The 24,942-nt window shown below is 49.2% G+C and overlaps 1 protein-coding gene across 6 annotated transcripts in view; it reads right to left on the reverse strand.

Moving 5' to 3' along the window:
* GRM4 (glutamate metabotropic receptor 4) overlaps nucleotides 1-24,942 on the reverse strand; it is a 233,368-nt gene that overhangs the window by 117,024 nt on the left and 91,402 nt on the right. For all 6 annotated transcript variants that reach the window (XM_073319848.2, XM_073319851.1, XM_073319846.1 and 3 more), the window contains one exon: nucleotides 17,145-17,361. In XM_073319848.2, the coding sequence (XP_073175949.1) occupies nucleotides 17,145-17,361 (217 nt within the window). The remainder of the gene's footprint in view (nucleotides 1-17,144; nucleotides 17,362-24,942) is intronic.

Below are 24,942 nucleotides of genomic sequence, written 5' to 3' on the forward strand. Positions count from 1 at the left end.
CTCGCTCTGTGCCTCAGTTTCCCTTCTGTAAAATGGGGATTAAAAACCTTCCCTTTTTCCTGTCTTCACTGTGTTTTTAAGCTCTTAGGGGCAGTCTTGCCTCTCACCAGGTGTCTGTACAGCACCAAGCACAGTGGGGCGCCAACCTTGATCGGGGACCATTTTTGCTCCTGTAATAAAAATATTTTGTAATATTAGTCACCAGCTCTGGTCTAACCAGGCAAGTGCATGTCCCCCAATTGCTATAACCAGGTGACACAGTGAAACCTTGACTCTGTTAGCCTGAGTAAAGCAATGTATTTCACACAGGTCCCCATCTCAAGGCCACTTACGTACTCCCACTCCCTTTCTCGCTCTCCCCCGGAATCTCGGCAAGAGACCAAACAGCTCCGGAGAGTAGAGCAAGGTCATTTATAATAGAAACGAATTAATTACTCAGGCACAGAAAAGTGCTGGAGAGAGGTAGGAGCTGCTGTAATATCTATTAAATGAGATATACCAGGGTCCTAAAAAGCCACACACCAGGGGTCCTACCACACTTTAAATACAGTAACAACAACAATCAGAATAGCAAAGAAGTCTGTATACTGTACCTGCACGTATACACCTTCCTAGGGTAATGACCCGATACCATTATACTATATCTACACATCGCCAAGATTTGCTAAATTGACTAGTGATGTGGAGAGCTGGTGTGACCCCACCAAGCTGACGTGGCTTCAGACTAGCTGGTGCCTCGGTTTCCCTCCCTCCGGTAGGATCTCCCAACCTTCCAGCCTGGTTTGGTTGCTCCTGGGGCTCAGCCCTATGACTAAAGTTGTTCAAGTCCATCCCTTCTGGGGTTGCTAAGTCCAAAACAAAATACAAAAACCATCTTCCACCCCAGCCTCAAGCTGGGCACAGCCCCTCCTGCCTGAGGGTGTCTGTCTGTCTCCCTCCCTCCCCAAGCTCCAACACTCTTCAGCCCCCACCCTCTGGGGGTCACTCTCACCCCTCAGCCCCTCCTGGACTCCCCTGAGTCTCTTCCTGCTCTCTCTCCTTGGTCTCTTAGAAGCTGTGGAGCCAGAAAGCTAATTCCCCCCTCCCCACTCCTACCCCCACCCTGTTTAGCCACCTGACCTGCCTGTTCTGGTGACTTTGCTCATTTGCTCCCTATTGCTTCTTGCTCTGGTCCTACTGATGGAAAGGAAGATGGGTGCCAGGCTGCCTCACTCTCTAGTCCTACTGACTGAGATGGGGCCAGCTTGCAAGCCAGCCATGTCCCTGCCCTACTCGGTTCATGCTGATGGACAGCACCGCACCTGGTGTCCTTGAACGTGTGACTTTCCTAAGCACCTCCAAAAACCAGGGCCAAATGAGCTGCATTGAGGCAGAGTCAGCTCCCCCACCCACTGGGCCAAAAATCACCCAGCTGGCACTTGTAAGATAAAGCGTCTTGTGCAAAGGATGCTCAGCAGAGGCTCCATTCCACCAGCCACGCTTGGAAAACATAATCTTCCTCTTTCAGCCGAGCGACCTTTGCTGAGTGCCCTTCTCCGAGTGAGCACATTGGCTCCATTGCCCCTCAGCATAACCTTTACCTGCCAACATGCTCTGGCCTGGCTTTTCAGAGACCACAAAGAGAAGCAGCACGCCTCTTTCTCAGCCAGAAAGGAAGGGGCTGACAGCTTGGCATGTTCTGCCATCCTCTCTGTTGGACAGCACCTTTGTGGTCATGGAGCCTGAGCAAGAGGCACTGCCCTGCTTGCCAGCTCCAGGAATGGGGCGAGGGGTTGGGGGTGAAACAGGTGCTGACAGAGGAACTTCTGCCCTGACTGAAGTTTACTCTGCAAACAGGGCCTCTGAAGCTCAGAGCAAAGAGCCAGGAAAAGCCCTGGTTAGGTCAAAGCTAGCTCAGATATGCCTACGTGTGCAGCGTACCCATTGCAAGAGGGATAGATGAGACCAGGGGGCAAGGGAAGAGGACAGTTTCTCTCTGAAATGGTGAGCTGAAGGCTCACAGCCCCTCCAGCATCTAGACAGGAGGACAGCTGCCTCTGAACACAACAGTGGGGTAATTAAGGAGGGATTTCTCTGCTGTGAAAGATCAATGGATTCAAGCCCTTTACCAGTATCTTCCATCTACACATCTCCAAGCACGCTATCACCGTCATTCATTGAGCTTCATAAACCCCAACTCCTTGAATGAAAAAAGGATTACCTTGTTTTACAGGCAGGGACAGTGAGCCTGAGAAATACATGGGACCAGGTTTTCAAGTGCTCAGCCCCCACAACTGGGCCCAGATTTTCAGTAGAGCTCGGCTCCCGTGTAGGAGCCTGAACAAGGGCCAGACTTACAGGAGTGCGCTGCATCAGTAGCTCCCAACACAGCAAGGAAATGGTTAATGGAACCCAGGAGTCCTGATGTCTGATTGCCCCCTCTAGTCACACTGGACAATGCTCCCTCCCGTCAGGGCTGCATGGAGCAGATTGTTGGCAGGGGCACCATTCAGACATACTGCCAAACATGAGGGTCCTCAGACAAACAGCACTAGAAGTGTAGGGAATATTCTCCCTGAATGAATGTGATTTCTGGAAGGCCACGTAACATCCTGCAGAGACCCCACCCTGGCTTCCTCACTAGGACTTTGGAACCACTGGAGTAGCACCCACCCCCACGAAGGGTCTATCCAAGGCCCAGTCCATGCTGGGCTAGCCCACTGGAAACATGTAAGTCATACTGGGTCATCACCCACCAGTACAGATCCACTGGATAAAGCAGTTCGGTCTCTGTGTTAATACTAGAGCCAAATCCCGAGGCTCATACTCGGGCAAGGTCTCACTGAAGTCAATGGGAGTAAAGACAGTGATGGGAGGCGCAGCTGCTCAAAGCTCCTTGGTTGCAAAGAGACTGATTCCAAGTCCACTGAAGTCCATGGGAATCTTTTCCTGGACATCAATGGGCTTTGGATCAGGACCAAAGTGAATAAGGATTTTTGCCCACTGACTCTACCGTATTAACAGGCTGAGGGTGATCAATATGCAGCACCCTCCCTCTCTCCAGAAGCTCCCACGTGGGCATATTAAGGTAATTTCCTACCAGCCTGTTATACAAGTCAAGGGGAAAATCTCCTTTTTGCACAGAGCCATTAACAGGAACAAGCAGGCACTGCATTCTGGCAAGAGCTGGCGCTAATTTATGGGCAAGGTGGCAGCACGACAGAGGCCATGGGACAAACCCCGGGGAGGTTAAGATACTCCCCAGTCCTCGTATATCTCGCTAAGCTTTTCACCCATTTCACCCAGGGCGGTCTGCCGCGGCAGTGTTGGGAGTGGGAGAGACGGAGGGAGCAGCAAACCCCAGGCCACGCTGCCAGTGAGTGAGGGGGCACAGTACAAACCCCAGATGGTGTTCTTCCAGGCCCTGAAGTTGGGACATCCCTATGGTGGGATATTAAATTCTCTAATTGACCTGGTCAGCTCCCAACTCGGTTCAAGTCCCACAAGTGGCTGAGATGGCCCCCGCTGCACAGCACATAAGTTGCCTAGCCTCCAAGGGACAGATTTATGGGCCCAATCCTTGAGCCCCCTCACTCACCTGAGAATTTGATCCAAAGCCCGAGGAAACCAGCAGGAGCCTTTCCAGCAGGGTGTGGGTCAGGCCCTGGTAACTGTGTAATTACAGCTCTGTCCAGGGTGCTGAATTCAGCTGGACAGCAGCAGCTCCTGCAGTAAACAGTCTTCCAGCGAGACTCAGTAATTGAGCGCTGGCTGCACAAGAACGGCAATCTTTGAGAGGAAAGGGAGCCAGCTGCTCCCCACAAACCATGCAATACTGTGAACACCACCCTTCTTTTGCCATCGGGCTGTAGGTTGTGCACTCCAATTCCTACCTTCTTTGCTGGTGGGCCAGAAAAAGTTGTGCCGAGAAAAGGAGAGCACCACGTGCATGCCTTTAGGGAGCTACCAGGGGGCAGGTGTTTGCTTCTCTTCTCCATTCATCCTATCTGCCTGATCTCTAATTGCAGTTAGTTGTATTAGCCTTGTGCCAGGGTTACAGGAGGCAGTTTACCAAGGTCAAGTGCACGGAGGTTTTTTATTTTAATCTCAACAAGACTTATCTGCCGAAGCAAACCGCCGTACGCCTGTGATTAGATAGGTGGAGATTTCACAGCTGTGCACTGCAAAACAGAAACACACAACTTGAAGCCAACTTGAGAATGAATTCCTGAGTTCCCATCAAGGCAATGAACTACTGCGAGCCGGTCTGAAATCCAACGGAGTGTAATTAAAACACAAAGAAAAGTTGGGGGGTGTTTTGTTTTTCTGCTACCCACCTTCTGGTTTTGTAATGCCACCCATCACCATGGTACCTGAGCATTAAGTGATTAACTCCTTAAGTGCATTCCCTGAACAATGCTGCAACAAATTCCGTATGCAAGGAAAATAGGTTGGTGTTAATAAAAACAGAGGCAGCAGTGTGGATAAGACACTGGGTTGTGAGCCACATGAACTGGTTACTTGACCTTGAGCAAAGTCACTCACTGCTGTGTGCCTTGTTTTCCCCATCAGTTAAATGATCATTCCCACACATTCACTTTCCACCAAGCATTCATGCTGTTAAGAGCCAGATTGCACAAGGCACTTTTAGGGAACAAATACTACAGGGCTGTGAATATGGGGAAAGTGAGTTCATTTGAAAATCCAAATGAGTATGCATGGGAAATATGTTTCCAGTATTTGCTCACTTTGGTAATTACACTCTGAAAAGAGACACTGAAAAAAAGAGTGACATTGGATGGTTCTAAATCCATTCCCTTTCAGTGATTCCCATACCTAATTTGCTTAGCAATATAATCTTCAGACTCATAAACTAACTGCCAGTGCCACGGATTCAGCCTGCGATCTGAAAATCACTGCACTCTTTTTGTCTTAGATGCCATTGTTGATTATCTACGGATGCATTTCCAACGAACCTCTCGTTGGAACATCTAGGCGCAAGTTACAGAACTAGGAATTGCAGATTGAAGAGTCTTCATGTGGAAAAACAGAGAAACCTCCCATTCAGCTTGGGCTGATTGTTGCTGTGATAAAGGTCAAGGCAAGGCAACATGGTCTAGTGGGTAGGGCACTAGACTAGCGCTCCTGAGACCAGGGTTCTCATCCCAGCTCCTGATCAGCTGAGCATCTTTGTTCAAGTCACTTCCCTTCTTCTTCATGTCTTTGTTTCCCCTCCCACCCTTTGTCTATCTAGGCTGTAAGCTGTTTGGGGCAGGTGTGGTCTCTTACTATGTGTATGTACAGTGTCTAGCACAATGGTGCCCTGATCTTGGTTGAGCTACCATAATACCAATAATAAGGAGGAGTCATTTTTATATAGTCACCTTTTCCAGTAATGACAATTTAAGGGCTCGATCTTTACATCCGGTGGGCAACCACGTGTTGAAAAGTGAACAAATGATCCTGCAACACCTTTGCATGCATTGTCACACTGGTTGTTTGTGGAAGCGACTGATTAGCAATCTCCCAATTTGTATGCACAATCACGGCAACTGCATGCACAAGTCTGACCTGCAACCCCACTCCTATCTCGTTTATACCTGAAGACATTAGAGCCACCGAAACCTCCATTTAATATTATCCAAACCTTCTTTACACTCTCGCTAGCTGAGTCACTTCTTTTACATGACATGCCGAGACACCGAGCGCAAGTAATGAACCCAGCTCAACTGGAAATAGACAGACACGAATATCACATAGTAATGAACAAATGCATCATAAATATATATCGGCCTCTTGAGGAAAAATATAGAAAACCCAGTGAAGGATAAAACAGGATGGAGGGAGAAAAATGACAATATGAAATTGATTCAGACAGATGACTAAGGAGTCTTGCATTTGGCTCAAAATATTACTCTCGTCACGAAATAGAGAGCTGCACATTATGAAGCATTGCATAACATGTGTTGCACACCGGTTAAATTACATAAATATAAAGCTAATATTTCATCTCAATGTGTTTGGTGATGGAGCGAGAAGAGGCCAGAGAGCGTGCATGTTTGCATATCCTATGGCACTGCAAGCGGGCTTTGTCCTTTCCCTTCCCAGAGCGTTTGAAGCAGGGTCAACTATTCTGGGATCAGAGACAGACTCGGATATGACTAGAAGAGGGGGCTGGGAAGGCGTCCCAACTTCTGGCTCTGTCCTTACACACTGCCTATAATAGGCCAGGGGAGGAGGCCGGATGCCTGGGTCGTGGTGGCCCTGCCTGCATTCCGCCTCTTCCCGTCCCTGCTCTGCCCCTTCCCCGAGGCCCACACCACTGCCTGGCGAGTCCCTCCTGTCCTCCACTCCATCTCCCCCCTCCAGAGCTCCCTACATCCCTCCTCTCCTCCACCCCACCTCCCCGCAAGAGAGACACCCCACCCACCACATCCCTGCAGGTGGTGGGGGCCTCGTGGGAGAGGAGGGACATGGAGAGTCGGGGGGGGCCCCCCAAGAGGGGCAGGGCATGAGGCAGAGAAGAGGTGGAGTGTAGTCAGGGCCATGGGCAGAAGAGGCGGAATGAGGAACTCTCCTCCCACAGGGGAAGCTTCACCCACTGTCCATGGCTCTGCCATTAATTTCCTGGGCTCTGCTCCTGGATCTGCCACTAATTTCCTATGCAGCCTTGGGTGGATACCTTCACACACCCTCATGCCTTAGTACCAGCCTGTAAAATTAGAAATACTAGCTGCCTTTGTAAAGCACTCAGGATGCACTCGGATAAAGTGGTGGCTGTTAAAAGCTGCACACAAGACCGTCTGAAATGCACAACAACTTTACTGAACCCACAGACTTACGAACAACACAAATTACCCTATACTTACAAGGCAACAGATGGTGCTCTTTCAATTCTTATCTATCTACACATATACGAATGCTGCTTTCTCAATATAGGAAATAAACTGTACTACTGGCTGGTAACTATTGGTAAATATTGACTTTTTAATTGCCAATCCTGGGTCAAAGTTTATCTTATCCTGGTCCTGCACCCCTGGCCCATCTGGTCCAATGCCCTGTCTCGGACAGCGGCCAGTAGCATCTGCATCAGAGGTGGGTGCAAAAAACCCCTCAGTGATGGGACAGTCTGCCCCCAGGGGAAGCTTCTGCTCAGCTCTTTAGTAGGTTTACACCCTGAGCCAGGAATGTACATGCAACAGCATTAATAGGAGACTTTGGTAAATACTGTAACGGAAGGTCAAGTTGATAATGCACCAGAAAGAAAACAGCTTGAATGCTTCCTGGTAACTACAACAATGAACATCAACACATTATGAAAATACAAATGTACTCCAAAGACTCAGGACAGGCATAAAGAATTGAAGCACAGCTGTGTTATGGAGGAGATGGCAGGCGTGCACACATGCAGAGGGAGTATAAAGGCACACCAAGAAATTTGGGACTTTAATTTTAAATATTTTGCTGAGAAAGATGCCAGGAAAAGGCAGCATTGCCTCGCTTTGATTATTCCAAGGAAAGCAGGCTGCCTGTTGACTGAGGCATAATATAGTGATGCAAGCTGATTTCAGGTAAACTTTGTGGCTTGACAAACTGCCCGTGTCTCATTCACACCACTCTGGCTGTGTAAAGGACCTTTGAAACAGGAATAAATTACATGCCTCTATATACTACCAGAGTGGTGCAAAGGGGCCTTAGAGTAAAGAAAAACCTGGCCCATATGTATATTTTTATATATTCTTCATTCACTTAATCAGGCTTGACACCACTGTAACCCCACTGGCTTCAGTGGGGCCACTCCATATCGACACCCGTGGAAGGGAAAGAAGAATCAGGCCCAAGCTATTTTCTCTGTAGACGCTCAGCATGTTGGGCGCACGTTGGGCTCTTGAAAATCTGCCGGACTCTGCCCCCATTGAAGTCAAAGTGAGTTTCTGAATCATTGGCATCCCGAGCTGGACCAACACGGAATCCTTTTGAAAATCCCACTCCTATCTCGACGGTCCGGGGGCCAGGTTTTTTCAGAAGAGCTCAGCTCCCATTTACGCCCCGAAATACGGGCAGATTTTCAAGGGACACTTCTAGGCAGAGCTCCACATGCAGCTGTTGGGGTTGGGTCCCTCTGACAACGTGTGCTCAGCGAAGACCAAACAGACCTGCATCTTGGGGCTGATCACACATTCCTTGATGACCCAAGCACTGACGCCCCTTCATGCATATGTATCTTGTATACAGGCACATTACTCCCCCAGTAGCTGTAGGTCAGATTGTAAACACTCCAGCAGCATTGCTCACTGAGTAACTGCTCACCACGGTGAGTGACCCAACCTGGCCCGTGACATAGGGCAGCGTTTTATTGCTCTGCAAATAAGTGTGTTCCAGTAGTTACAGCAGGGTTCCTTCCGATCATACAGTGACTAATTACACTGCAGTTATACTGTAATTCCAGTGTAACTAGGCTCTCTGATAACCCAATGAACACGAATTCACATAACCAGAAGGTTAGCTGTATAAACGAATTGTGGCCCTTGGTTTTCAGTTAATGCATGTGTGTCTAGACTCCAGGTACACTAATTTACACTGTATTGCTAAGTCAGATAGGTAACTGTCCAGTTACCTGCAATTATCACAGATTCACTTGTCTTAAACCACAGCCACGCTGGATTTGGAGGATGACTCTAAGTCATTATAATCATTGTATTGGGAAGCTGCGAGGGGAGTCAGGATTCCTGGGTTCTTATCCCGACTGTGCCATTGGCTCATATTGTGACTTTCAGCCAGTCACTTTCCCTCTCCGCCTCTCACTCCCCCAGTGGGGAAGTGAGACTAATAGAAACAGCTTTGCCGCTGGGCTGCTCAGGAAAGAGACTCTCGCTTCTGTGGCTCCCATCACATCATCTCCCAAAACAGCCCGTCGAGTCTACCCCACACCAACCCTCAACATCTGGCTGGATTCCCTGTTGAGTGCGAGGGTGGAACATCGCTGACTTCAATGAAGTGGCATCTGCTTATGCAACTACGGCGAAACTCCCCCTGATGCAGACATGACGCCTAGGCATCACTTACATCCCAGGGCTCAGTGACACCGTCCCTCTGCACAGGCGTGAACTTCACCCCTCGTGCAGCTGGCTCACCAGGTCTAATCACTACGCTATTTCAGCTTATCACATGGGCACTCACATCAGGCCGAACTTGTTGCTTAGTGGGAGCCAAGTCACTGTGGGGTCCCATGACCTGCTTGATCTCTGGAACAAAGCAAAGAACCAAGGGGAGGCAAATAATTTGGTCCCTTAAATATCCCTCTCATTCCAGAGCCCTTCCATTGGGACAGCAATGAAAACGGACAACTTGCCATATTGGATCGGACCCACCATGCGTCTAGCCCTTGGCGTGTCCCGTATCCTGTCTCTAATGGCGGCCAGTAATAACTGCTTCAGAAGAAGGTAAAAGAAACCTTTCAGGAGGCAGTTATGACCTGGATGCAGACCTGGGTTCCCTCAGCCCCTACCCTAGCCTCAGAAACCCAGCAGACCTTTCCTCAGAGCTGTCCCCTTGCTGTATTGAATTTGCGTTGGAGCAGACAGCATGCCTGGCGGTGCCAGCATGATGCAGCAAGGACAGGTGGTGCTGAAAAGGTTTATAGACGTCTCTTTGGCAGAGGATGAAGCTGATGGATGGAGAAGGCAGGTGAGGGGCTGAACACAACCTCCAAGGTGAAACAGAGCTGTAACCTTGGGTTCCCCCTTCTTGGGGAGTCCATAGGCAATTTAGTTCCTCAGCTAGAAAATGCCACATTAAGGGCCTGATCCAAAAGCTGTTGAAATCTACGGGAGTCTTTCCACTGACTTCATATCAAGTCCTTAGGGAGAACCAAATCCAGGCCTCATGGTTTGATGCCATAACTCTCGAGGAGGAACTTCCAGAAGCATTTCCCTCTCCCTACCCCGCTCCAGCAGCCCCAGCTCCCACTGAGAACAATGCAGGGTCCTTGCAAGTGAATCTGTTGGAGCTACATTTAGCTTCAGTCCACCCTTGGTAGAGCTGCAGCTTGCCCCAGTGACATGCCAGTCCTCTCTCGACCCTAACGAGCAGAACAAGGCTCAGCTTCTGGAACTCTGCAGATTCTTGCATTAGAGTCTCCTTAAGGGCAAAAGAGCAATTACCCAGCACCACCTTGTGAAGTCCCCCGAGTATTCCAACTGACCCCGCCAGCATCTGCACTGAGTCAAGAAACTCCTCTGACCCACCTTTCCAAGGTGCTGAGCCCCTGCAACTCCCATTGAAATTCATCCCGTAAGAACATTTTTATAGACCTTGAGAACCCTGTCAGAACCCAGCCCCAGAGAAGGGAGGGAACCACCAAGAGGAAACTGTAGCTCCCACAACTCAGGTTGGCAGGCAGAAAACAAACTACATTTTAACACAGCCGAACGCAAGGTCATACATCGAGGAATAAGGAATGCCGGCCACACTTCCAGCATAGGGGCGGGGGTGTATCCTGGAAAGCAGGGGTCAAAGTGGGCAAGCAACTCAACATGAGCTCCCAAGGAATGCGGTCGCAAAAAGGGCTAATGCGATCCTTGGACATGTGAACAGAGGCATGTCAAGCAGTAGCAAGGAAGCGATTTTAGCTCTGGATACGGCACTAGTGAGGCCAATACTGGAGTGCTGTGTACAGTTCTGGTGTGCCCATTTTGAACAGGTTATTGACACACTGGAGAGAGTGTGCAGAGAAAAGCCACAAAAACAACTGGAGGGCTAGAAACAAAAATATGCTTTACAGTGAGACTGAACAAGCTCAGTCGGTTCAGTTTGTCAAAAAGGAGACTCATCGACGACTTGGTTACCGTGTATAAGTATGTTCATGGGGAGAAAACAACAAGTACTGGAAGGCTCTTTAACCTAGCAGCGAAAGGCACAAGAACCGATGGCTAGACGTTAATGCCAGACAAATTCAAATTAGAAATAAAGCACTGATTTTTAACACTGATGGCGATTAATCAGTGGAACGAATTACCAAGGGCGGTGGTGGATCTGCCATCTCTTGAAGTCTTCAGATCAAGACTGGAGCCTTGTCCGGGAGATATGCATTAGTCAAACATCCATCCTGACTCAGTACAGGAGTAACTAGATGAAATTCTCTGCTCTGCATTATGCAGGAGATCAGACTGGATGATCTAATGGTTCCTCCTTTCTGGCCTTAAAGTCTGTCAACAACAAATGCCACTGGCTCAGGGTAAGTCTACACTGCAGTTAAACAGCCCCTTATCCATAGCCCCATGAGCCCAAGCTGGCACAGGCCAGCCGGACATGTCTAATTTCAGTGTAGACATACCCTCAGACTCTGTTTTGGAGGCAGATCTCTAAGAAAGGGCTACCGCACTGGGGCAACATGCCTGAGCCACAGGACAGCAAAGCCACCCTGCTGGGATAGAATCCGGGTGCCATTTGCCTTTAAAATAAAGCCTTTCCAGACGACACATGCATCAGGAACGGAAGCATCAGTCAGCGGCCACTAGTAGAGGCCGCACGCTGGACTTGAGGGATCAGCGCTCTGATGCGGTACTGCAAATCCAAAATTCTTAACACCTCCTCTACCACCGCTCCCACCACGGACGTGACAGACTGTCTAGCCCCAGGGAAGGTACTCACACAGCACCAGGGGAACAGGGCCCCCCCACCTGTACAAGCCGGGCAGAAGAGAGCTCGGTCTCTTGGATGGCAAATCTGTGCGAGAGAGAATGCAAAACGACAACAAAACACGGTTACTTTCCCCTTTATTCCTCTCGTTGTCAGGTGATTTGTGTTATAACGGTTCAGATGGGGCTGCTGCTTAGCACTGACAAACCCCAGTCGAGTTAGCAGCTAAGCCTTTAACAGAAAGCAATAAAAACCCTTTTTCTATGCTAACACTGCACTCCCTGCCTCCCTCCCCCTTTCTCATGCACACACAGCCTACATGCAGACAAGCAGAGATACACACACAAACCCTGTCACTCATACACCTATGGAGTCACCGGTACATCTAGTCACATGTTCTCACTGCTATGTGCCACAGATCCCTGAACATTCATGCACACGTTCAAGGTCTACAGAGATGCACCCAGACATACACACACTCCATTACACACCCACAGGTTCATACACCCCCGGGTATATGCAGAAACGCCGACAATCAACACGTACACACAGTGCTAGATGTGGACACCTTTGCCCTGAGTAACACACATAGACCCGCTCACGTGTGTATACACACCAAGTACGTTCCCCCATACGTCCACACGATCACAAGTACTTGTGCATCCAGGAACAGCCACACCTGCCTGCTCTGAAGCACACACGCACTCATGTACGACTGCAGACCTGCCAAAACATTCTGCTTTTCAAGTTAAAATCCTAAAGAGCAGCGATTCCCAGTTGAATCCCTAGATGGACGCTTCTGCATATTAAAAGCGCAGCCGGTTCTCAGAGCCACTGGATTAATGCAGTTCCTATTTATAGGGCTTTGATTAGAAGCTTGTCACCTAGAAGTTTTTATTCCCCTTATCCATTTATAAGGTCGTAACACAGTTTGACTTGCATTAGATGGACTGGTGTCCCACAGATCTTGCCAGAATGTAATGTGCCATTCAGATACAGTTAAATTAGCAATAGGCAGCCATCGGTGCACGGCAGGACTCTAACTGCCTCTGAAAACACTCTTTAGTTCTCATCTCTCCATGGATTATTATGCAGCAGATAGCCAAAGAAACGTAGAACAGGGATAGGCCAAGCCGAGCTCTCCCCACAGCCAGTTCTACATCATTTTCTGTAGCATACTCCTGCTAAGAGAGGTTAGCACCTAGCGAGCACCCCTCAGGCAGCATTGCTGTGCCTCCTGTTGGGAGAGGCTGGAACTCCCCACGCCTGGGCAGCTCCTCCCACCGTTTCCTATGGGGCCTTCTGTTGGGAGGGGCTGGGTGTGGAGTAGCTGCGAGATGGCTTCCAGCCAGTGAACTTGCAACTTACAGGAGGGCTCGGTATTTGCATGTATGTCAATAGTTAGTTAGTGGATAAGGTGCCATATCAGCTCTTAACAGCGCCTCCTACTGACAGAGGCTGGGACTGGAGTAGCTGTCTGTTCTCCCCTTCCCCACCCCCTCTGACTGCTCCTGCAGATTTCCCTATAGCCTCTCCCAAAAGGAGGCTCTAAGACCTCATTTCCACCCCACCCCTGAAGGAGTGGGAGGGCTCCTGTCCCACTCCTTTCAGAGGCTCCTGGTGGGGGAGGCTAGCACTGGTGTGACTCAAAGCTCCCCCTCCACATCCAGGACTCCTGTGTTATTCTCCACAGCAGCCCCGCTTGAGGGAGGCTGGAGCCACAGCAGCTGCAAGCTCCCAGAATGCAGCCAGCGCTCTCCCCCCTACTCTCACTGGCGATAATCCTTTCTAAGCATCCAGTGGCACCCGTCAGCCGAATGCTTTCCGATTCCTGTCAAATCCTTGCAAAGAGTTTTGCTGAGCACAGACTTTCAGGCTGTCCAAAGTCTAGAGACAAGTTAAAGCACGTGCCCACAGGGATAATTCCACTCAACTGGGAGAACCAAGCAACGGTGCCAAACTTTATTTTCCGTTAAAGCCTGGTAGTGTTTGTCTGACGTCTTCTCTCCTGGAAAGTGCCCCGCTCGCTGACTGATCTGGAAAGGCTGGGAGAGTTGGAATAGGCTCACTGGCTGGGCCACAGCAAAGCCCCAACTTATTCGAAGTCTCCTTACACACAGCGAATGAGTTTCCTAGCCACTTACACAGAAAGAATGGCAGGCAGCAGACACTACGGTCCAGAAACTGCTGTGGACTAACTCAGATTCCTAGACCAGAAGGGACCATCCAGTGTGATCTCCTGAACAGCAAAGGCCATAGAGCTGCCCCAAAAAGAGTTCCAACAGCAGATCTTTTAGAAAAACATCCAGTATTGATTCTAAAGTCGCCAGTGATGGAGAACAGAATCTAGATCTCTTGCTGGTGCCCAAAGGATGGACCGTGCTACCCCCTGGGAGCGACATAAGCTCTTTGGGGCAGGGACTGTCTTTTCATTCTGTGATTGTACCGCACCCGGCACAATGGGGTTCTGCTCCATGACTGAGGCTCCTAGGTGCTACCCAAGTACAAACCTTAATAATAACAGGAGTCACTGACTCTGTAGAGCATATTCTGTCTTGATTTACATCTTGTACAACCCAACTAACGGGGGAAAAGTCAGCAAATAATTTGGTCCTGTGTCTTGAGATAAAATGTGTTGTGTTGTGTGCATGCCATCACCAACTTGAGAACAGCTGGGGCACCTCTGTTGGCAACTCAGCACCAGCAATCAGACTGGAAACAAGACATACACTTTTAACTGTGAGAGTAATTAACCACTGGCACATGCTCTCTACCTTTGTTTTGTTTCAATTTCAGCCATGGGGGCTCCTCTCTTGAAAGGGGGAGCCGGTAATACCAGAACAGAGGTGGCATCATTCTGCCAATGCCACAAGGAGGGGGAGAGGGGAATGTGCTTGTGTTGTCACGGCGAGTTCAAGATGGGGGCCTAGCATCCTGATCAGCCTGGGCCACAGGAAGCTTGTTTCAGTGTAAGAGGGAAGGGGGGGGGGGAATTCCTCACTGCAACAGCTGGGGCGATGACCTTGCATCCCTGCATTGTCGTGGCTGTATATCTCAGGACACTGTCACAAGTCTGCAGCCCCGTGGACACGCAGGGAGCGAGGGCTCAGCTGTAGTGAATATGAAGGCGTGGTCCAATGAGGCTGCTGGACACTGACAGTCCCTGTGGTTCTCTCTGGCTCGCCAACTCCCAGACTGAGGCAGCCTCTGCTACTTCAGACTCCAACACCAGGTCTCCTCCGAGTCCTGGCCTGGATCACACAGTACCAGATGGGGATAAACGACAAAGGACTGCATTGCCCTTGCAGACAATTTCTCCCTGAGCCCCTAACATTTCTCCTCAGCATCCTCGCCCCCCATCTCACTGGCCTCCAGGAGCAATAGGCAGTGCAGCTCACACAAAGAGTCTTAATCAAGGCTTTGAAATTTATGTCGTGCCTGGTTCATCATTGGTCCAGAATCATTTTTTTAAAATCTCCCAGCTGTAGCCACTCGTTGCCAGCCTGCAAAGGGATGATTTATACTTCAGGGAATGAATCAATACAATATGTGGCCAAAGACATCTTTAATCTTGCAGAAGGATTAGGCTGCAGAGGGGGACGTCAGCAGCAGCCCACAGCCGTTCCATTCAGATTTCAATTTGGAGATCAGCGCCTCTCTTTCTTCTCTCCCTCTCCTGCCTTCCTTCTCTTCTTGCACCGCAGTTAAAGAAGTTGGAAACATCAAACTTCATTTAGCAGGCGGGCACCGCTGTAATGGGCTGGCTATTTTGTCCGTGCTAGCGACACAGAAGGGCGCCCAGGTACCGGGGGCTGCCTGGGGAGAGACCCCATTGGAAGGAGAGATCAGAGTTAACAGGAGAGATGCAATGCTCCACTGGTGGGGGGGAGATGCAGCCCCACACTCTGGGTCCGTTTGTCAGCTGTGAAGGTGCAAGGGGGCCACAAGGCAGCCAGGCAACACTCCCCATAGGGAATATCCCCACTGGCACATGCCCCTTAGGAACCACCCTGGAGCCGGAGGGGTGTCAGGGCAGGAGCGGGAGGGGGCGGCTCGTCTTAGTCCTCCAATAGCTCACAGTGGCTAAGCAGCTGCAGACAGGTTAAGTCTGCCCCCAATGCAACTCTCACCTGTGCCAGAGACTGCACCTTAGGAGGGGGAGAAGAGGAGTAAGGGAGAGGGCTTGTCTATCACTTCATTCCCACCCTGCATTGCTTCTTCCTCTCCGGACCGCTAGAGTTCCCTTAGGCTCACAGGGACCGCCCAGGCAGAGCCTAGACATCAAGTCCCAGCCATCAGGGATGCCTCACAAACTGCCGTTCCCCCGCAGACCGTTGCTGTGACCCTTAGTGGTGCAATTAAAAGTGCTTAGGCGAGATTTATGGTGGGATTCTAGCTGCAGGGTGGTACCAATGTAGAGCGCTTGGTCACCATGTGGTCTGCAGGAATAAGCAATTACAATACGGTTGATGGGCCGAAAGCAATATACAGAGGCATTAGCACGCATTAGGCTATTTGGGGATTTAGCACAGGGAAAGAGGAAGAGGTGGAAAGAGGGATAAATCCAGAGACCCTTGTTCAGGCGAAATTCCAAGTGGGCCCAACCCTGAGCAAGCAAAGACAGGAGGATCCGTCCCATTCCACATACATTTCCTCTCTCCAGCACAGGCCTCATCTCAACTCGGTGTTCTAGTCGCGTTTCACGCTGATTGTTCCCTTCGGCCTGACTCTTCGCATGCCCGTGCCAGACCCTAGCATCTCTCGATTGCACCTGGGTCGTGCGTTGGACCCTATGGCCCCCTAGGGTGGATCATGACTGAAGTTGAATTGTATGAGCCTAACCACGTGGACAGAGCTTTATGTTATGCTACCACACAAGTCCCTCACAAGCTGCCCCCCCAATTCAAAAAGCAGCCTAACCCCCAATGCTACAGACGGGCCTCAGGAAGCTGCAACAATCTGCCGACAGGCCGCAGTGGTCACTGTTCCCAGATGCCAACAAGCACTTCCCAATTCTGCCGTGCTGGCAACACGACACGGGCCTGGGTGCGGGCTAATACAGCACCTCCAATGGGCAGCTGTTATCACAGCAGACCGAGCCACAGCTACCTCACAAAGTTTACACTTGCAGTTGAGGACAAGTGCCCCTAGGATGATCGCACAAGAAGCTTCACAAAAACTAGCCCTTCCCCTTCAATTATCACCTCTGTCTTTGCTAGCTAGCCAGAGAGAGGCCATTCCTCACCTGCCTGATGTATTCAGCTGTATGGACAGATCAGTGATGGAGAGAGATTAGAGGTGGGCCTAGAACTCACGTCCTTCAGCTTCCAATCTGCAGACGTTGCCGTCCAAGCTTAAGGACTAACTCAACCACAGCTGTATCCAGATACATTCTACCCCCCACTTCCCTGCAGTTCTCGACACCATGACCCATAATGCAGTCCACCCCAAGAGATCCAGCTGTATTTTGCTCGCAGACCCCATTTCAACCCCATGGCCTGTATATCAGCAGGAAGTTCACTCACCATCCTCTCTGGACTTCTGGATGAAGGCCTCCACCCCACTCTCGCCGTAGCTTCCCTCGGAGGCTAATGTGGAGACGTAATTCCACTTGAGCTCCTTGACTATGTCCACCATTGCTTGGGCCTGGTAGGTGTCGGAGGGAACAACGCGGGAAAAGAAGTCGTACCGACTGTTGTCGCTCAGGTCAGGGGCAGTGGAAGCATAGCTTATCTGGGGTATCTGCGGGGGCAAGGAAAGAGAGGTCACTGAAATAAAGAAGAGCAAATTGCAGGAGCCTTAGACCACAAGCCATCTCACTGACATGACACGGGACGGCTTGAGGGAGGTCACACAAATCACACAGCAGGTGCAATAGTTGAAGGAGGCAAGACTGGGGTGTTGCGGATATATGAAGTACCGACGGATGAGCCTTGTTGACTCACATTCACAATCGTGGTCTACCCTTGTGTTTTAAAACCCATTCCCACCCCTCAAGTCTTATTTTTTTAAACCGATTTTTCTTGCTATTGGAATAAGCGCACCATCGGTCACCACTAGAGATAGAAACCCGGACTTAGGTTCCCAATAATACTGCACCTTCCCGGGCACTAAGATATGTTCCCCAACCCTTGGACTTCAAATAAGGGGGCTGGGAAGGAAGAAAACAAGGACTTTTGCTTGCATGCTACCAGGGGATACTCCAGTTCTCCTTCCAGCAGCAGTTCTTCAGCAATCCGATCTGGGCTTCTCCCAGTCACAGCACCGTGAGGACTCTTGGGTGCAAGCAACTCAATGCCAGCAGAACACTGAAAGTTTTGCCCCAGCTCTCTACCAGCACCTGAGCAATACGGGGCTGGAGCTGAGGAGTGGACAAGTGTTTTGTAGATGCATCTAGGTGCAATAAGATCATAACAGTGTTCTTGTACAGAAACTTTCCATCCACATCTGAAAGCACTTCACAAAGGCAGGCCTGTATCATTTCCCCTGTTTTACAGATGGGGAAACTGAGGCACGGACTGGCAGTGACTTGCCCAACGTCAAACAGCAGGTTAAGAATAGAACCAGGAATGGCCCTAGCTGATCTGCCGGCCTGGGCGGAGGAAAACTTTTTCGCACCGCCCGCACCAGCAGCTAAGCAAAGAACAAAAACATACCCTGTGGACACTGGCTCTCAGGGCATCCATTCTGCTCGCCTGCCCACCGAGCTGGCGCTGAATAGAACTCTGGTCTCCTTTGGCCCAGTCCAACGGACCACACATTGGCAACGGTTTTCAAGAACTCATAGGGGGAGCGTGAGATCCCAGAGGACTAGAGAACGGCAAACAGTACCTATCTTTAAAAAGGGGAACAAAGAGGGCCCAGGGAATTGTAGACCAGTCAGCCTAACTTCAATACTTAGAAAGATACTGGAACAAATTATTAATCAATTTGTAAGAACCTGGAGGATAATAGGGTTATAAGGCATAGCCAGCATGGATTTCTCAAGAACAAATCATGCAAATGCAAGCTAATTTCCTTCTTTGACAGGGTTATTGGCCTAATGGATGGGGGGGGAAGCAGTAAATGTGATACATCTTGATTTTTAGAAAGTCTGTTGATACAATCCCACATGACATTCTCATAAGCAAAGTAGGGAAATGTGAGCTAGATGAAATGACTATAAGGTGAGTGCACAAACTGCTTGAAAGACCGTACTCAAAAGAGTAGTTATTAATGGTTTACTGTCCAACTGGGAGGGCATATTCTGTCCTGGGTCCAGTACTATTCAGTATTTTTATTAATGACGTGGCTAATGGAGTGGGGAGTACGCTTATAAAATTTGCGGATGACACCAGGCCAGGAGGAGTTACAAGCACTTTGGAGGACAGGCTCAAAATTCAAAACAACCTTGACAAATTGGAAGAATTGGTCTGAATTCCACAAGATGAAATTCAGTAAAGACAGGTGCAAAGTACTTCGCTTGGGAAGGAAAAATCAAATGCATAACTACACAATGGGGAATAACTGACTAGGGGGCAGTACTGCCAAAAGGGATCTGGGGTGATGGAGGATCACAAACTGAATATAAATCAACAACGTGATGCTAACATCATTCTGGGAGTATTAACAGGAGTGTTGTGTGTGAGACACAGGAGGTAATTGTCCCACTCTACTCAGCACCGGTCAGGCTGGAGTACTGTGTCCAATTCCGGGCACCACACTTTAGGAAAGATGTGGAAAAACTGAAGAGTCCGGAGGAGAGCAACAAAACATGAGCAAAGGTTTAGAAAACCTGACCTGTGAGGAAAAGTTTAAAAAAAAAAAAAAAAAAAAAAAAGGGTATGTTTAGTCTTGAGAAAAGGAGATGGTGAGTTGACCTGATAACTTCCAATATGTAAAGGGCTGTTATAAAGAGGACGGTGATCAATTGTTCTCCATGTCCACTGAAGGCAAAACAAGAAGTTATGGGTTTAATCTGCAGCAAGGGAGATTTAGGTTAGCTATCAGGAAAAATAAACTATTATTAGAAGGGTAACTAAACTCTGGAACAGGCTTCCAAGGGAGGTCGTGGAATCCCCATCATTGGAGGTTTTTAAGAACACATTGGACAAACACCTGTCAGGGATGAGCTAGGTTTGACTTGGTCCTTCCTCAGCAAAGGGGGCTGGACATGGTGACCTCTTCAGGTCCTTTCCAGCCTGTCATTTCTATGATTCTATGCTTTCCAAATACAGCAGCCAGAGGCCAGCGACGCAAGGAGAAAACAGAGTGAGGGAAGATGAGAAAAGACTGAGGGATCTTGGTTTCAAGTGCCATGACTTTTTGACACTCCAAGGGCTTTGATCCTTGCCAAAGACCTGAGCTCTGGAAAGCTCCTTGCACTGAGGAGCCTGGGAGAGGAAACAAAAAAGGACGGGGATATTTTTCTCCTCCTCGCTCCCCGATTAACAGAGTCGGTTTGATGACACATACAAAGAGCTGGGAGGGGGAAAAATAAAAAACACAGTTGCTCCTTTGTATTTTCTCCCACAAAAGTTCTTAGCTTTGCAACAGAGCCAAGCAGATGGGGAGATTCCAGAGTCTCCCCAAGAAGAAAAGAAACCAACTGTCTTCTCCTGAAAAATACAAGAGGAAAAAGAAGAGAACAACAAATCTAGATCAATTCTAAACCCTTCTCCCAGGCCCTGCCAGAAAGGAGAGGAACTAAAGGGCTTGTGTCAGCCAGGTATGATGCTGCCTAAACAGCCAGCAAAATGGTTCTGTGATGCTTTAGTTTTTCCCCCTTTTTATCTCCTCTTTTCTCTCACCAGCCTCTCCTCCATGCACGCTTTGAGCCTAATTATGTCGATCTTCAAAGGGGACAGCCCTCAACTCCCAGAAGAGGGTCGGGGGAGAACCACAGAGCAACTGAGTTCTCAACAAGTCTCTTTGATTGCCTTTGGAGTAGCATGGGAGCTCTGTGCCTGGCTGGCTGACAGAGAGCAGTTAACACCTCCGGCACCCTGCTTCCCCTCCCCAGCTTTCTGTGTGTAATATTCTCTGCATTGGCCTCTCAGGCCACTTTGATCTCCTCTGTGTGCTCTCTGCATGCATGAGAGTGTAAGCATTCTTCACCAGTCAAGCTTAGGACCATTTCTCAGCTGACAAGGCTTGGAAGCAAAAGTGCAACCCCAGAGAGCAGAGGCCCAGCCTCAGTACTGTCTGTATCACCACTAGCAGCCCAGGTTGACAAGAAAAACCCCCAAAAGGCTCCTCCCGCTTACCTTGCCCACTCTCAGAGAAGGGGAGGAGCCAAAAAGGGACTGGGGTGGACTGATAAGTTGGGGCAACTCAAGGAGAACAAGGATGGGAGGAGGTCCAGCCATTTGACCCCTGGGAAAGAACTCCACCACAGGAACAATAACAGCAGCTCCCCATCAGGAGAAGGGAGGAACCACAAAGATTAATTAAATGGCCAGAGGGACAACCAAGGAAAGGCAATGGGGAGGGGAGGGGAGGGGAGTGGAGGCAGCTTATTTGAATTCTGGAGAAGATGGGTGGAGTCCACCAGAACAAAAGGCCCACCCCCCCAGTCAAAGGAGGAGCCACAGAGCCCAGAAATCAGGGACAACGAATGGAAAAAGACAGGGATGGGGTGAAGGTAAGACATACCAAATAAGGCAACCAGGAGGAGCCACCAAACAGAGAATCCCAGATAATGCCAAGAGGAACTCCACCAGCCAACCATGATAGCAAGGCCCCATAGCCTTAAAGAGCCTCTCCAGGATTTAGTTTTGGCACAGTCCACCATCCAAGCGAGCCTGGGGGAAGGAGAGGGCCCTGACTTCACCCTCCGCTACGTACAGGTTCTGAAATTCTCTCCAAACAAAGCAATAAATATGCCTTTAAAATTAATCAGAGTTGACTTGCATTGAATGGTGCATTAGAATGATTTATGATCTTGAGCTGCTTAGCACTTATATAGCACTTCAGAACGCTCTGCAGACATTAATTAATCTTAGTGATAGAAAAGGCCTATTAAATCAAGTCCATCCTCCCCTCACCAACCTGCTGTTCCCTTATAGGAGATGTATCCAGTGTTAAATTGGTCGTGTGCTTTCTCAGCTACGAGTTTGTTGGCTTCAGGCTTATATTGCTACCGCGCCTCGTTTCCTAAAGCACTTTGCAAACAATGCGTACAGGAATCAATCCCGCCACCACTTACAGGCAGCCACCTCTGGGGTGGAACTCAACAGCTGTCTAACAGCACACAATACAGTGCAGCACTTGAGGGCAGGAAGTGAAGAACAGTGGAGCTCAATTAAAACTTCAGGGGATTTTTTTTTTTAAAAGACCTGGGGAAATGTAGTTACCTGAGTTGGAGTGTTGCCAGGATATGAGGGTATCACTCTTCGGTAGCCAAAAAAACCCACCTGAATTGCTCAGGAATCTTTCGTGAAAAGGATCAGGAGCTGGGTTTTGCATCTCATCTGAAAGATGGTCTGGCAGTACACTGTCCTCGAACACCATGCTAGAGCAATGGTTCAGAACGGATTGAGAGCTGGGGCAGCAAGGGAATGTTACCTAACCCCATCTTTCCCTTCTGGAAGCCAGGAGTCAAATCTGATTTGGGTTACCAAAACCATCAGTTTAGGAGCTACAACCTAAATCTTTGTCCTCCACCCCATATAGTTTAAAATCAGGGAATAGCCCCAGAAGACTGCTAGAGGTTATAGCAATGCTGCAATCAGCACAGGCTACTTGGATATATACTGAATGTAGGCAAATTGGCACAGACTGTGCTCACTCGGAAGGAGGCATAACACCTGGGTCAAGCAATCAGGTAGCCCACAGCCTAAAAGCGGAGGCAGAGGGAGGGACAGGTCAGTCTGACCTGAGCCTTTGGAGCAGATTAGATGCCCAGAAGCTGCATGCTAGGCTGTTCATAATGAAAGCTACAAGATCAAGTAATTGTAGTGTTGGCCCTGAGCTTGATTATACGCCCCCTCTAATTATGGGCACACATGAAGTGGTTTGCTCCTGCACAACTAGTGGTGTAACCCAACGCTCTTTAGGGTGACCACCCACAAGCCGCCCTTGCCTGCGTGTTTCAAAACCAGGACTCTACAGGCCACCTTCCTGATAAGGCAATTGCTCGGAGGTAGACTTGTGCTGAGTGGGGCACTCAAATGCCCTGGAATCGAGAAGCGTATTGGTACATGGCATGGACCTCAAGGGCAACATGAACTTGCAGGCACTCTTCCCTCCCAGAAATCAACGCACGCAAGCCTACGATTTTCTTGTATTTATGTTGTCCTTGATAGATGAATAGAAATTACTTGTTGGCTGAGTCACCAGCAAATGAAAACAAAGACCCAAGGCATCCAGAGAGCCGTTAGAAGGGAACAGCAGACACGGGTTGTGGTCTGTTAGAATAACAGAGCAAAGACTGCATGGTTTGGCTCAGGCAAAAGCTTCCCACTGCAGTCCTCCGGCAATGCACCCCCAGGACTGCCACATGGGGTATCTGCATCCCAGGGCTAAGGGGTTAAAAATCCAGCTGAGGGTCTCACTCCAGTGAACAGAGGGGAATGACCAACCGAGTCAGAGGTTATCCTGCAAAGGAACACCCCAGCATCCTTCAGTCTTGCCTTTGTCCCGAAAGGGGCAACAGCAAAGAAAGCTCTCACATAAAGAACCCCAAATGGCAAATCCCCATTTCTACCAAATCCCATAGTGGGTGCTCCCCTGACACACCACATTCCCTGTGGCCACAGCCCTCTTTTCTCATCTTCCTCTTCCTCTCTTTCTCACTCTGGTTGGCTCTTTTCCCCTTGCTGCATCTCTCAGATTCTCTTATTTATTTATTTGCTTTTCTCTTTCACTCTAGTCCCCCCCCACATCCATTAAATGTAATGCCAGTGTTGTAAGCCCACGACTCCACCAGAATATTAAAAGCCCCTTGTAGAGCGGTGGCTTCTGTTTTAACTACCTGGAGAGACAGAGAGAGAGAGAAACTTTATCAGAGCACAAATAGGATTATTCTGTGTGACAATCTGCTTTGTGCTCCATTCCAAGGTGCTGTGATCTGCTTATTGGATATCTGTGACCAGTAGAGAGAGTGTGAGTGTCTGTGTGAGACGCATCATTGAAATTCTGCTCAGCCAATAAAGCGCTCATCTTGTAACTGGTTTTCGGTTGGGGGGGAGGGGGTTGTTTCCTGTCTCCATTTCTTCTTCTTTCCTTTCTCATTGAGACAGAGATGGTGGAAGTTGTGCAGTCAAAAATGACACACACAAAGAAGAGGTATTGCATGTTTTGCAAGAAGGTGAGGGAGGGAAGGGATGAGAGAGAGAGAGACAGGAGGAGTGCTGGAGTAGGGCTGTGTGTTTGTGTCCGGGCATGCAGCGAGTGCACGTTTACATGTGGGTTAGCGGGCCTATGTGAGTTTGGATGAGTGTGTGCATCTGGATTAGAATGTGCCAGACAAGCGTGCACAGGTGTGTGCATCTGGATTAGAATGTGCCACGGATGCGTGTGTCAGAGTGCGTGTGAGCTGTAGGGCTGTTCCATTGCAGAGGTAGGGTTGGTAACGTCAAAGTCGCTGATGTCAGGTCACCCCCTGGAGCAGGGGAACCACGGAAAGACCCTGCAAAATCCAATTTGCTGCCCATCTTTCTTCCAAGCACCAATCCACCAGGCCCACAGCTGCTTAATGGAGTGCAGCTCCCACCTTCTGAAGCTCATCATAAACTTCCCAGCTCCACTGAGACCCACGTTGAGCTCTGCCTTTGTAAAAGGGCCTCATTTTAACATCCCCTGACACTAGAGAGATTTACAGTTAGGGAGCAGGAACGAAACAAAGAAGGAGCTATGTGCTGGTACCCAGGACTACAGCTGCGCAAACAGATTAGTGGTTGGCAGGCGATTCCCAAAAACTTGTGTGTGTGTTGGGGGGGGGTCATTTTGGGTTGCCCCAAAACCAAATTTTTTTAAAAAAAATTCAGCAAATCGTATAGTTGGGGGGAAAAAATAAAAATGGTTTGGGCCCAAACCAATTTTTTTTTTTTAATGTTTTAAAATGAAACGGAAGGAAAAGTCAAGACCAAAAGCCATGCTGCCGCTGAAAAATCCAAATGGTCCCATTTTGATCATGTCAGAATGGAACATTTCAACTCCTTGGAATTTTTGCTGGTTTCTCCCGAAAGGAGCAATTCAGCGAAAACAGGACCAGGGGGCAAAACGCTTTAGTGTCGCCAAATCTACGTGGTTTTGCCAAAAAAAATTTCAGATGAAAAAGTTTCATCTGGCTCCACCAAGACCCAGCATCCCCAACCTGTAAGATATCTACCTGGCCCCCAT

Source organism: Lepidochelys kempii, chromosome 21 (genome assembly GCF_965140285.1).
Source record: "Lepidochelys kempii isolate rLepKem1 chromosome 21, rLepKem1.hap1, whole genome shotgun sequence".
Classification (NCBI taxonomy): Eukaryota; Metazoa; Chordata; order Testudines; family Cheloniidae; genus Lepidochelys; species Lepidochelys kempii.